The sequence below is a fragment of the Amborella trichopoda genome, chromosome 12, assembly GCF_054954075.1.
Source record: "Amborella trichopoda isolate Santa Cruz 75 chromosome 12, AtrichopodaSantaCruz75HAP2 v2.0, whole genome shotgun sequence".
NCBI classification, from domain to species: domain Eukaryota; kingdom Viridiplantae; phylum Streptophyta; class Magnoliopsida; order Amborellales; family Amborellaceae; genus Amborella; species Amborella trichopoda.
Window position 1 is genome coordinate 41,819,577 of NC_142347.1, and position 13,474 is coordinate 41,833,050.

Genomic DNA, 13,474 nt, shown 5'->3' on the forward strand with positions numbered 1-13,474 from the left:
AGCCAGAGGTCTAAGATGGGCGAACCCAACCTGATTCTTTTCTAGGTAAAATTGATTTTGACCCGAGTTGGCACGACTTATATTTGATTGCCAGCCCTACTGATCTAGTCTTATATGTTCTGGCTGCTCCCATTCTCTCCATGGGTATATCTAGCAACCGATTTATAAATTTAAGAGTAAATTACGTACGGACATATCATCAAATAGTAATAACTCTCAAAAGTGTCGGAGTTCCTCAAACCAAAGTTGTCCACCCACCTATTCAGAGTCAAAGTTGGCTTAGCCATTTCGAAATCCCTCGTCAAAACAAATGGTAACCAAAAAAAAAAGGGGTCAAGTTAGGGTGCGCATTTTGGACAAAAATATACATTTGTTTTGTGATACAATATGTTTTTAATAAGAACAATTTTGTTCATTAGAAGGGGGTATAATATCGCTCGTAATATCATACCCGTGTAGATGATGTCACACTTTTTTTAATAACAAAAAAATATTTTTATTAAAACAATATACAAAACAAAAGTATATAAGTGTCAAAATTTGTTAAATACAATTATAAAATATTTGAGCACCCTAACATAACCAAAAAATCAGAAAAAAAAAAAAAAAAGGTATTTGTAGCATGAAAAAGAGTTCCTTTTCCATTTATTTCTTTCACTGAACTTCTGTAAGTGAAATTCGAAATACAATGTGCGATTTAGAAAGAATCAAAAGCAAAAGAAGCCTGCAATCAAATAGTAAGAAATAAAGAATCACCTATTATACAAGGGATACAGATGAATCAATGAAATATTTGTGATTTGCCGTTGAGAAGTCCTCATATTTAGAGATTATCGCCGACGCCTGCACTCGGGAGGAAGGCCTCGAGGGAATCGCTTAGTATCGCCACAGTAGCTATAAATCATGTATTTCCTCTGAACCCACCTCATTCTCCTGTACATGTTTGCGCTCAGTTGGGCTTGGGGCTGGGACTGGGACTGGGCCTGTACTGAGCTTGTAGTTGTAGCAGAGATGACGGGGATGGAGTTACAGAGGAGAGGAGAAGAAGATGGGTCTTTACAGTTGGTGGCCTTAAAACCAGAGAAAGAAGCAGTGAAGGGAGCCAGGGACCAATTTGTCTTCACAAGCCCACCTTTAGTGGCCCAGTCATCTGCATTCCATAAGCTTGCGTAAACTCTCATGGGCTGGTTCTTTGGAAAGGGAACTCCTGTTGTTGCTTCAGTGTTCTCAAACACTCTGACAGGGATCCCATCCACCAAAAATCTGCACACCGCAAGTTAAAAAACTCATCAGTGAAATGTTTTAGAGAGAGAGGGAAAAATTGTTGTATAGAGAGAGGTTAGGGCCTAATGGGCTTACATGATTTGGGATGGGTTCCAGATGATGGAGTAGGTGTGGAAGGATTTAGTAGGGTCGAACCAGAGATAGAATTGGACCTCTCTGTTGCCCTTCCCCTGAGAGAATACATTTGTGTGCATCACGTATGGATCTCCTGTCACGTTTCCAAGAAACTCGAAATCAATCTCATCGTGGTTGGGGCCTTGAGAGGAGAGCTGCCCAAATACAATAAATCGTTCAAATTTCAGCAATCAAAATATAAATTCAGGAAATTTTTCTGAGAACCTGATCAATTCGAGGATGAGTGAGGGAGAAAAATAAAAGGAACATACATAATAGGTGGTGACCGTGCCAGCTGAGTTGCCTTCGACGAGCTTAATCTTCATGTCGATACGAGTAAACAAAAATTCTTGCTTTGATCGGAAACCAGAACCTGAATGGAAATGTTCATGTTAGCAAGCTCCTTTTGTTTGTCTAATATGTAAGTCATGAAGAGAGAGAGAGAGAGAGAGAGAGGGAGGTGTTGTCATTTACCTGACCACTTGTCAAGGGTAAGCTGCACAGTATCACCTCCAGGAAGCACCTTTGCACGCTGGTCACCCCAAGTGATGTCAAAGTTCTGAATGAAAGTTGCAGAAGCACATGAGAGAGAAGCAAATATGAGAAAGAGCAGCTGAATTGAAGCCATGGCTATCACACAAGGTGTTTTAGTAGTGAAAACTCCAAAGATTGTTGTTGATGGTGCAATGAGCATCGATCGCCCTTATTTATACAGGGTCTTCAATAAAGAGAGAGGAAAGGGGGGGGTGACTGTAAAGAAAGTACAAGGCGGGGTGGGTCACAACTGGAGCCACTCCCCACCAGCTTGCTTTCACTTGTAGCACCGCTTTGGCATATAATTCTACGCGTTCTCTTTTTTAAATTTCAAAACCAACGCGCCTCTCCTCTCCTTTTTCATGCGATCGTGGTGTCCTTGGCGTGAATAGAAGGAAAGTTAGTTTGTCGTTGAGAAAACATGGGCCCTAGCCTCCACGCAATTGTTAAGTTCCAGATGTGTCACCTTGTCGAGTTTGGGCGTGTCCAAACTAGTAGTTCATATATTTGTATAAATCATCATCTTCTGTCGAGTTTGGGCGTATCCAAACTAGTAGTTCACATATTTGTATAAATCATCATCTTCCGTGAGTCTTATCTTAACTATTTGAGGTCGGCTACCACCACTAGAAATATTGGTGTTTAAAATATATGTAGTATTTGAAACTAAACGATGTGGATCATGAACTCCTTATTCAAATGACAAGCTTTCCATGTTTTTCCTACAACATAAAATTTCTATACTTCCCCTTATCCAACCATCTATTCAAAATGACCCCAATTACAATATCACCATCTATGTTATTTTATTTTTAATTGTTTTTGTACAAAACATTTTGACACCAAAATTTGGACATCTTGAACTCGCACCTATAAAAAATATAAAAACAATATTCCCAACAAAAAATAATAACTAAAATGCCCCTGAAATATTTAGGAGTATTTTGGTCATTGTATTTTATCAAAAATATTTTTTTAATATTTTATTTAGGTGAGGGCCCATTGAGGTGATGCCACGTGCCAAACTTCTTGTCCATATAATTAGAAGAAAAATATAAAAATAAAATGTTGTAAAGCATCAGATCTAGATTAAATGGTTAATAGCTCACTTGATTTAAATAGGACGGCTGGATGAACGGGAAGTAAATATCTTTCCAAAAAAACCTCTCTTATCCAAAACGTCTCGAGTCCAACAAAAGGACGCGGATGAACTAAATTAGGCAAATGGCATATTTTCAAGCCCTCCAATTGACTAAACCTGTAAATGATTTATTTTTAATATACAATAGTGTGTGGACTGTTTGGACGTGATAAGTATCATGAAACTGGTTGGAAAATATGGTCTTCTCTCTCAAGAATTTTTTAATAATAGTATAAAAATCATATTGTAGTATAAGTGAAATTACATGTGGTTAACATGAGGTAATGCTATGTATTTAGATTTATTTTTGAGCTTTAATACGATGTAACCCAATGTTACTAGACGGAAAACCCAATAGTATGTTTGGATTCCTTGTGAAAATTATTTTTCCTATGTTATAGATGTCCAATGATTATTTAATTTCTAAATATCTTTTTATCAATTTATAGGAATATTTGGATGATATCTTGTTATATAGGTAATTAGTGGACTAATAACATGTTTAATTCGTTACATAGGATTAACAATTTGGTGACAACTGGTTAATCCTAATTAGTGGCACTCAACGGAATTGAGGCAAGAGTTCACTTGGATCTTAGTTTATGAGAGTTACAAAATTATGTATTCTCTATGAAATGAGATTAACCCCTCAAGAAAGCATGATAGTGAAGGATGAAATAAGTATAAAGGTGAATGAGATTCATCAAAGAACTCTCAAGTTTGCATGTCTCCATATGACTTAGTTTATAGGATTTGGAATGGAATATTAAGTCCCTTGGGTGATTTAAAGACATATCTGAGTAAGTTGTTCATCATTTTTTATTTATTTATATTTTTTAAATATTATTTCTGGTATTATTTTGGTGATTGGGCCAACAACACTCATGTTCAATTTTTGTGGATAATATTTTGATGGGAAAAGTTTATATAGAGCCGAGGCTCTAAACAATCAAATTTGAGCCTACCTAAAAAATTTCATTAGAAGATGTTGTTTTGATTCCCAAATATCTTCAAATTGATCATCTCAACATCAAGATGCATAGACATGAGAAAAAAATGGATTGCAAGTTTTAAAAATAGTGTCTTTTGTAAAGCATTTTTGGACCGTCAATTTTCAAGATTATCAAGATATCATAGATGTATTGATCTACACTATTTTTGAAGCTTTAAACTTCATAAATAGATATGAAAAATATATTTTAAAGCTATTACAAAAATTTCCAATATTGAAACCACATTTGTTGACGCTATTTTGGAGGTAGGCTCTAATTTGACTGTTACCGTACCCTATTTTTATTACATTTAATGTACAAAAACTTCTCGAAGTATTTGGGTACTATGAAACCAGACTTCGTATGAAGTGCCAAGGTAGTACAATCCATGAAGTATGGAAAATCCATAGATCTCAGGAAAATGACGATCCATTAAAATGCTAAATGGGCGCGCAACATAAGTAAGCGCTATAAATGGGTTGGGTCTAGGTCCAATTGATAGGGCTGGGCCTAGGTTCAGTCATCATACAGTAAAAAATATAAGATATATTTTATATTAGATTATATAATTAACATATAAATATTTATAATATATGCATATATGTCGGGACGGATCTAACCATTTTGAGCCTAATTTGGACCTAACCTGAGGTCCGAGATGGGCTTGGACTCGGACCCGACCTTGGACTTGTCTAGGTTAAATAGACTTTGACCCAAGTTAGCTCAATCTAAATCTGATTACTCACCCCTCCTGATCTGCGCATCTCACTTCTGGTGGCTCCCGTTCTCTCCAGGCAACCGTGATCTATTCATGGTCCAAGTCCATGCGATCGTAGAACAATTTCCTCATGGTAAAAATTAGACCAATCCAGAGTCGACCAATCCGACTTAGGCGAGCCTTGAACACGATTTTATACAGGACAACGCTACAAGAAATTTAAAAGAAAAAGTTTATTTAAGGTTGAGGCTTCAAACAATCAAATTAAGGTGTACCTCAACAATTCACTTAGAAGGGGTTGTTTCTATGTCAAAAAAACTTTTAAATCGATCATCTCAACCTCGAGATGTATAGGTGTAAAAAAATAGATTTTGAGTATGAGAAATATTGTATCTTAGAATATATTATTTAGACTATCAATTTTCAATGTTTTCAAGTGTTTATAGATCTACACTATTTTTTAAGCTTCAAATTTTATAATTAGAGATGAAAATAAAATTCAAGATCATCACAAAAAAAAAAATACTATCAAGAAATCGTCTACTTTGCGTGCGTCCTTATACAAACCACAGCCAAATTTAAAATCTAAGGGAAGTGCGGATTCAAGTTCCTCGAGCCAAAGTTGCCGACACACCGATTTATCTCCAAATTGGCTCAGCGATGTTTAGAACCTTGTTAAATAGAAATAGTACCCAAACCAAAAAAAAAAACCTTAAAAGTTTCTGCCCGTCAGCCTTTCACAGTATCCACCAAAAAGAGTTCATTTCCAATTTATTTCTTTCATTTAACTTCCATCATTGAAATTCCAATTACATTTTGCCTTATAGAATGAATCAAAAGAAAAATAAGCCTGCAATCAAACAATAAGAATCACTATTATAGGGATACACATGAATCAATGAAATATTTGTGATTTGGCATCGTGAAGTGCTCATATTTAGAGATCATCTTCAACGCCTGCAATCGGGGGGAAGGTCTTGAGGGAATCTCTTAGTATCGCCGCAGTAATTATAAATCGTGTATTTCCTCTTAACCCACCTCATTCTGTTGTACATGTTTGCACTCAGTTGGGCTTGAAACTGGGCTTGGGGCTGTGACTGGGCCTGAATTGAGCTTGTGGTGGTAGCACAGGCAACTGGGATAGAGTTGCAGAGGAGAGGAGAAGAAGATGGGTCTTTACAGTTGGTGGCTTTAAAACCAGTGAAAGAAGCAGTGGAGGGAGCCGCCATGGACCAATCTGTCTTCACAAGTCCACCCCTCGTGGCCCAGTCATCTGCATTCCATAAGCTCGCATCTCATGGGCTAGTTCTTTGGAAAGGACACTCCTGTTGTTGCTTCAGTGTTCTCAAACACTCTTAACAGGGATTCCATCCACCAAAAATCTGCACACCCCAAGTTAAAAACTCATCGGTAAAATGTTTTAGAGACACAGGAAAAAAAATGTTGTATAGAGAGAGTTTTGGGCCTAATGGGCTTACTTGATTTGGATTGGGTTCCAGATGATGGAGAAGGTGTGGAAGGCTTTAGTGGGGTCGAACCAGAGATAGAATTGGACCTCTCTCATCGAGACTCTCTTTTCTCTTTTTGACAATTCATTAGAGAAGACGGGCCCTACCTGTTTTTTAGATAGACTAAGGAGTTAGTTTTTTTTGAAGGTATGAGACTTAGCTTTTTTGAAGGTATTGTATGTCAGCAGGATTGGAAACTACAATTTGATAACTAGGTATAGGGGTGCTACCACCACAACCTAACCCCTTTCTCGACTCTCTCCTTCCTCTGCTCTCCCTCTCCCACCTTCTCGGCTCTCGCTCTCACAATCTCTCTCCTCTTGCTCTTCCATTCTCTCCTTTACTTTCTCTCCGTCACAGGAACTTAAAAATTAGGCAAAATTGCAAAAGCCAAGCCTGTGGCCCACCGATTTATTTTCCCTTCCATACTTGTTGAAAACAAAGGTAGGAATCCATGGGTTTGATACCTGTTCAGCTTTGATCCCAAAGCTTGAATGGGGAATTCAATACCACACGACCTGATTCGTGGAGTTAATGAGTAGTTTTCTATTTGGGGTGACTTAGAGAGCGCCCTGGTGCATTGTTTCGAATTGGAAATCGCCATGGTAGGATTGGTTAAATGCTGAGCAGCTTCTTGGGATGAGGTGGTAAGCATGAGAGAGAAATATATGGGTGGCAAAGAAGAGAGAAGAACATGGGCTTCTCTGCAGCAGCCATGGCTTCCTCTATCAATCTTTTTGTGGAGGGGGCCGGCCCAATATTTATAGTATCACAACCATAACCCAGTTATTATTTTTTATTGCTTTTACTTGATAAAAAAGTTATTGTTTTAAAGACTAAACTACCTTTCCGCTCCCTTACTCTACCCAATAAATCTCTCTCTATCTCTACTTGCCCCCCCTTTTTTTCTACCCATTATCTCTCTCTACTTGCCCCCCTCTCTCTCTCTCATTGAAAAAATGCTGTCTAGCACAAAAGTATGTCATACTAGCTTCTGGAAATCCAGAAGCCTCATGATCTATCCGAAAAGCAAAAAAAAAAAAAAAATGGTGTCACATCAGCTTCTGGCTTCTAGCTTCTAGAACTCTAGAAGCCTCATGGCCGGAACGACACACTTTTCTGCTGAACAGAAGCAAAAAATTTCAGTCCGGCACAAAAGTGTGCCATGCCGCCCATGAGGGTTTTCGATTTCTAGAAGCCAAAGGCCGGTCCGGCACGGTTTTTTGCCAACCACATTTTTTCTACGTGAGTGAGTGTGTGTGTGTGTGTGTGTGTGTGTGAGAGAGAGAGAGCGAGAGAGAGAGAGAGAGAGAGAGAGAGAGAGAGAGATTGATGTTGGACAGAGAGAGAGACCGAGAGAGAGGGCAGGTAGAGACAAAAGGAAAACAAAAAGAGACTTTGTGAGAGAGGGTAGGTAGAGAGAGATTTAATTGGTAGAGTAAAGGAGGAGAATCATAGTTTAGTCTTTACAACAATGACTTTCTAACGGGAGGGTAAAAGAAAAAAAAAAAATAGTAACTGATGATAACTGTGATAGCAAAAGTATTGGGAGGTGGAATGAATACAAAGATCATTTTGGGGTATCTATAATTTTTTTTTGAGAAATTATCATATTAGAAATAAACCCTATGAAAATAACCTTCAGAATAATCTTTGAACTGTGAAGGCATCTCGAAAATCGTGATGGTAATGACTGGTTGTAAGTCTAATGAAGTTTTTAAAGCCTCACGGCACTTAAAGAACCGTGATAGTTTACAAGACTATCACGGTTGTATTTAACCTGCCATTGATTACAAGGATAGTATCACGGCTTTCAATCGACCGTGATGCCTTCACAGTCGGTTCTATTTTAATGGTTTCTTCCTGAGGTTTTGTCCATGAAGCTTGTTTCATATCTTTATAGTTTCTAACTCAGAATGTGATCTCAGCCTTCTGCCCTCCGGAATGGCTTTTGCCATCATTTTCTTCAGATCTCTATCAGTGTGACGATTTTCTCCCCTCGGATCTTTATCAAAGTGAACCCTTTTTTCATATATATGGGCATTACCCTCCATTATTTCTCCAGCTTTTCCCCCATCCGCTACCTTTTTTTTCTTCGTTTGCTTATATCTTGCTGATTTTACAGCACAACTTGTTGGGTCTGTTTGTTCATTCCTCTTTATGACTTTGTGTGTGTTTCTTACTCTTACCTGAATGTGCACACTGGTCCAAGGGCCTGAAACTCTTCTTTGTATTTGGGTAAAAGTTTTCCTGCGGAACCTGTGTCGGTGTTTATCTTCAGATCGTTTGATAAGTTCGCATCCAGTTGCATTTGTATTGAAACTCGATCTAGTTCTTACGGAAGTATGAGTTTTGTAATGTTGTCCATAGCCACAGGTTTCCAATGGAAGAGGCAATCTACCCCGGCAATTCACCCGCTGTTGATTACAAGGATAGTATCATGACTTTTTAAATGCTGTTATGTCTCTTAACGACCATCATGACTATTTACATTGTGTGACGGCTCAAATACATTAAATCATTGCGTGATGCCTCAAAACATTAAATCGCTCATGATCATCACCATAGTGAGTATATGGGATGGCTTCACGATCCTAAGAATCCGTGAAAGCTATTTTGGTAAAAAAAGAAGTGAAAACTTAAAAAAATAGGTATGGATGAGGTTTTATAAAGTTTGAGATTTATTTTCAATAATCTAAAAATTAAAATTATATATACCCGATGCTCTCAATCCAGGCTCGAGGACGTGGGCCTAATAAGTCCGCATGCACCAAATTGGCAGCCTAGTTCTAATTCATGCTTATTTTGTTCAGACGTAATGGTTTATAATCATAATAAAAAATAAAAGAAAGGGAAATTACAAAACCCCCTCAAAATGAGACTTTCTAGACAACCTACCCCCAACCAATATTTTTTAGCAATTTTTATCCCAAATTGAACTTTCCTAGCAAATATCCTCCAAGTTAAAAAGTCGAATTTTTTTTACGAAAATGCCTCATAGTGACGGACCATGTCACACCCCAAGAATTTACAATACTATTATTCCTGAGATGTGACGGACAAAACATATATACATCTATTGATAGGACAAATTTACAGTGGCGAGGTCTTACAAAGTAAATAAAGAAAGCTAGCACAACTACAGTATCTTCCAAGGTTGATCTTGACTAGCACTCAAAATGAATCCGCAGTTATCCTAAAAAATGTTTACCATAGTTTGATGAGTTTGGCTACTCAGTAAGTGATCATCATAATCCCAAAAATAATCATGTTTGAAAGATATCAATATTTTCCAAAATGAGATCTATTAACAGAAATGCATCAACAGTTTCACTTTCAATAAATGCATAATTAAGTATAATCCGAGTAATTGAAATGCTTATAACACTTTTAACAGCAGTACATAATTCAAAGGATTTCACAAAATACCATACTGGCGTCCCAAGTAGGTCATCTATATACCCCATCAGCGTCCTGATGGGTCCACTTAATCCCTATCGGCGTCCCAGATAGGTCCACTTAATCCCTGCAGGTCCATTTATACCTCACCGGCTTACCGGATGAGTCCACTTAATCCCTACTGGCGTCCCAGATAGGTCCACTTATACCTCACCGGCGAACCGGATGAGTCCACTTGCATACTTAAATTATTTCTAAATCTCTTTAAACATTCGAAAGCAGCAATATCATGTACTCAACATATCACTGAAATCATTAATATGAATTTCACTTAAACCATTAATAACAATCACTCTCTATAACATTTCAAAAATAGCCAATCAAATATTTTGGGCTCAAATTTAGAAAGGTAGCAGTCTGTAAAGGCATTCTAGCATAATTGCCAATTTAATATGTATAGAAAAACTCTAATAGAAATTCAAGAATACGGAATTACCACAATTTATGGGATATCACTCCACAAATAAACATTTCATAATAATACTATAATCAATTGCAAAAATGTCAATTTTTTTAAATAATAAGGCAGTCATTTGCACATGAATTTTACATTGTCTAAATATTCAAAATAGTAGAAAGAAATATCACAATTTTACTAAAAGCAAAAATATCACATTTATTTCTAACAATAGACAAGAAAAATAAATAAATTTATTTTTTTAATTTACAGCATTCAAAATTTCTAACATAGATAAAATATCACAATTTTTATTAAAAAGATTATTTTTCAAGATAATGAGGTCACGTGCGCATAAAATTTATCGCGCCTAAAATTCATGATAATAAGCAGAAATAATTATTTCATTTCATTTTTAAAAAGAATGGATTATTTTTCGAGACAATGGGGTCACTTACACATAAAACTTATAAAATAAAGATCCTGGACGGAAATATCACTATTTATTAAAAACAGATTATTTTTCAGGAAGACGATGTCACTTACACAAAAAACTTATAAAATAAAGATCCTGGACGGAAATATCACTATTTATTAAAAACAGACTATTTTTCAGGAAGACGATGTCACTTACACACAAAACTTATAAAATAAAGATCCTGGACGGAAATATCACTATTTATTAAAAACAGACTATTTTTCAGGAAGACGATGTCACTTACATACAAAACTTATAAAATAAAGATCATGGACGGAAATATCACTATTTATTAAAAACAGACTATTTTTCAGGAAGACGATGTCACTTACCCACAATTATTTGAGAGGGAGCTTACGATAAAAAAATTCGGTTCGAGAGAGAGATCTCAAAATTTTCTAGGATATGAGTGCTCACCTTCCCTATTTAAATTCTTAGAACGTATTATTATAATATTTTATTACGCTCTACCGCATACCTGAGATGTCGCGTTAAGCATCTGCTTTTAACATACGAAAACCACGTTTTCTAAAAGACGTGTGCAAGCAGCATGAGGCAAAAGCAGGCAAAAGAAAAAGTAAAGGCAAAGGCAAAGGCAAAGGCAAAACCTTTTGAAAATAGTGATGGTCCCCAAGGACCATCATACTCAAATAGAACATCACCTATTTAAAAGCATATTTTCTCCTTTTTTTTTTTTTTGAAATTTTAGGATTGTTACAGACCACTCCCATTTTGTGTCGGATCGTATGCCCAAAGTGCCGGACCGCCCCTATTTTGTGTCGGGCTACATGCTTTCCAGAACCCCAAAGGATCGGATTGCTCCCATTTTGTGCCAGACCGCATGCTTAAATTACGCTCAATCGCCCCTATTTTGTATCGGACCGCATACTTTTCAGAAGCCCAAAGTGCCGGACTTTATGTTGGACCGCATGTTTTCCAAAAGGTATTTTGGTTGTCAACTTACTTTTTTCTTTTTTACTTGGGAGGTATTTGCTAATAAAGTTATATTTGGGGTAAAAATTATTAAAAAAACTTAGTTGGGGGGAAAATTGTCTAAAATGTATGATTTTGGGGGATTTTTGTAAGTTTCCCAAAAAAAGAATATAATTGAAAATTATAATATTCCATTTTTTCTGACTAATAAATTTTTTTCCCTTGAATGTTAACTTCGAATCTCGTAATAACTTCACAGTGTGTCCCTTCCAATGTTGTGAGATTCGTCTGAAAGTCTTCTTCAGTTTGATCGGAAAATATGAAGCAATTTTGTGCTTCGACCAATTTGGAGTCTTTTTGTTTTTGGGTTATGCTTCATGTTCCGGAAGAAACATGGACGTGCCGTTTGTCTTTGGCTGCAACCATACTCAAGCTTTCCTTTATGTTTAAGTGACAATAGTATGATCCTTCCCATCGAAGTCCCAAGACCATGAGGGGACTTAAAAGTAGCCTAAGTGTTGGATCCACTATTTTAAAACTCGGTGGCCTAGATTGGGAATCATTTATCTAGATTAGAAATGGTCTAGACGGATCCAGTTCCTTGTCAGAACCAAAAATCATTATGATACCTGTAGACTTATTCGGTTACATTAAAAAATTAGGCGAATCTATTAGTGAAGAAGCAATCCAAAAAGGGCGGATCACTTAATTCTCACACATTATATAATTAATTAGTTTTCCCTTTTTGGCCTTTCTCCAAATTTTTATTTAGACCGCGGATCACCTAATTCCCACACATTATATAATTAATTAGTTTTCCCTTATTGGCCTTTCTCCAAATTTTTATTTAGACCGATTCTTACAATGGAGTGGGTCCAATTCCCCAATGTAAAATGATGATCCACTGACCTGGACCAACTCTAGAAGGCCGGTTTACCCAACCAATAAAGACCGGTCGAATCCAGTATAATAATGGATGGGTGGGGCAGATGAGACAGAGTGACAAAGCTGCAAAAGCTGGGGCACTCATTCATGAGAGAGAAATTTTTTGGAGCGGATGTTCCCATTTATGTCGCTTAGACATTTGCAGTGTATCAAGGATGATCAGAAAATTAAAGAACTTTACAGGAATTGATCGTCGTACTCTTTTGGTGGTTTGCATTTTTGTGTGGTGATTTCGAACTTTGTAGCATGGCTGATATACTGCAACCTGATTATTCTGCTTTTGTTTCCACATAAGTGTGAATAAACATTTGTCCCTTGTCAAAGTGTGAACAAACATTCGTTTGTTTGCATCCTGTGTGGATAGACATTTTTTCTTAATGTTTAGCTTTTTTTTTCCAACATCCGTATGCAAAAAGAACTTTTAAATGGATCTTATTCGAGTGCAGTCTTCTTCCAAAAATTTATGTTAAGATATGGTTTAAAGACATCTTCATAACTCCGTATTTTTTCTTTAGATCTGCTCTTAAAGATCAAAGTAAATAGTAATGAACAGTCTAAAAATTAAGTTTATATAAAGTTGCATCATTAAAATGTAGAATTAAAGATGCATCTCTAAAATCTATTGGAAAATGTTATTTGAATTTGAAAAACCTTCTAATCGATCATCTCGTCTTCGAGATGTATGAATATGAAAAAAAAAGAAAAAAAAAAGATTTTGATTTCTAAAAATAGTGCACCTTGCAACACATTATCTAGATCATACATTTTCAAGATTTCATATGTTTATAGATCTACTTGATTTTAACTATTTTTAAAGCTTAAAATTTTATAATTAGAGAGTAAAATAGATTTTTATATAATCCTAAGAATTTTTAACACCAAATATACATGTTACGATAAAATTTGAAGGTGTTAATTGAATTGTTTAAAGTTGCAACCCTATGCAAACCACACCCAATCTTGAAAGCACA

General features: G+C 36.3%; 1 protein-coding gene and 1 long non-coding RNA gene across 2 annotated transcripts in view; one reads left to right on the top strand and one right to left on the bottom strand.

Annotated features, from left to right (window-relative positions):
* The window catches only part of LOC148779595 (uncharacterized), a 28,492-nt gene extending 19,709 nt beyond the window's left edge, over nt 1-8,783 (top strand). The window contains exon 3 of the long non-coding RNA XR_016046546.1: nt 8,668-8,783. This is a non-coding gene — a long non-coding RNA (uncharacterized LOC148779595). The remainder of the gene's footprint in view (nt 1-8,667) is intronic.
* On the bottom strand, nt 615-2,204 carry LOC18447045 (xyloglucan endotransglucosylase/hydrolase 2). The gene is made up of 4 exons (XM_006857147.4): nt 1,873-2,204; nt 1,671-1,771; nt 1,360-1,553; nt 615-1,263 (listed from the first exon to the last, which is right to left on the bottom strand). The coding sequence occupies exons 1-4, from the start codon at nt 2,090-2,092 to the stop codon at nt 831-833; spliced, it is 948 nt and encodes a 315-aa protein (XP_006857209.2). The 5' UTR covers nt 2,093-2,204; the 3' UTR covers nt 615-830.
* Nucleotides 8,784-13,474: the final 4,691 nt, after the last annotated feature.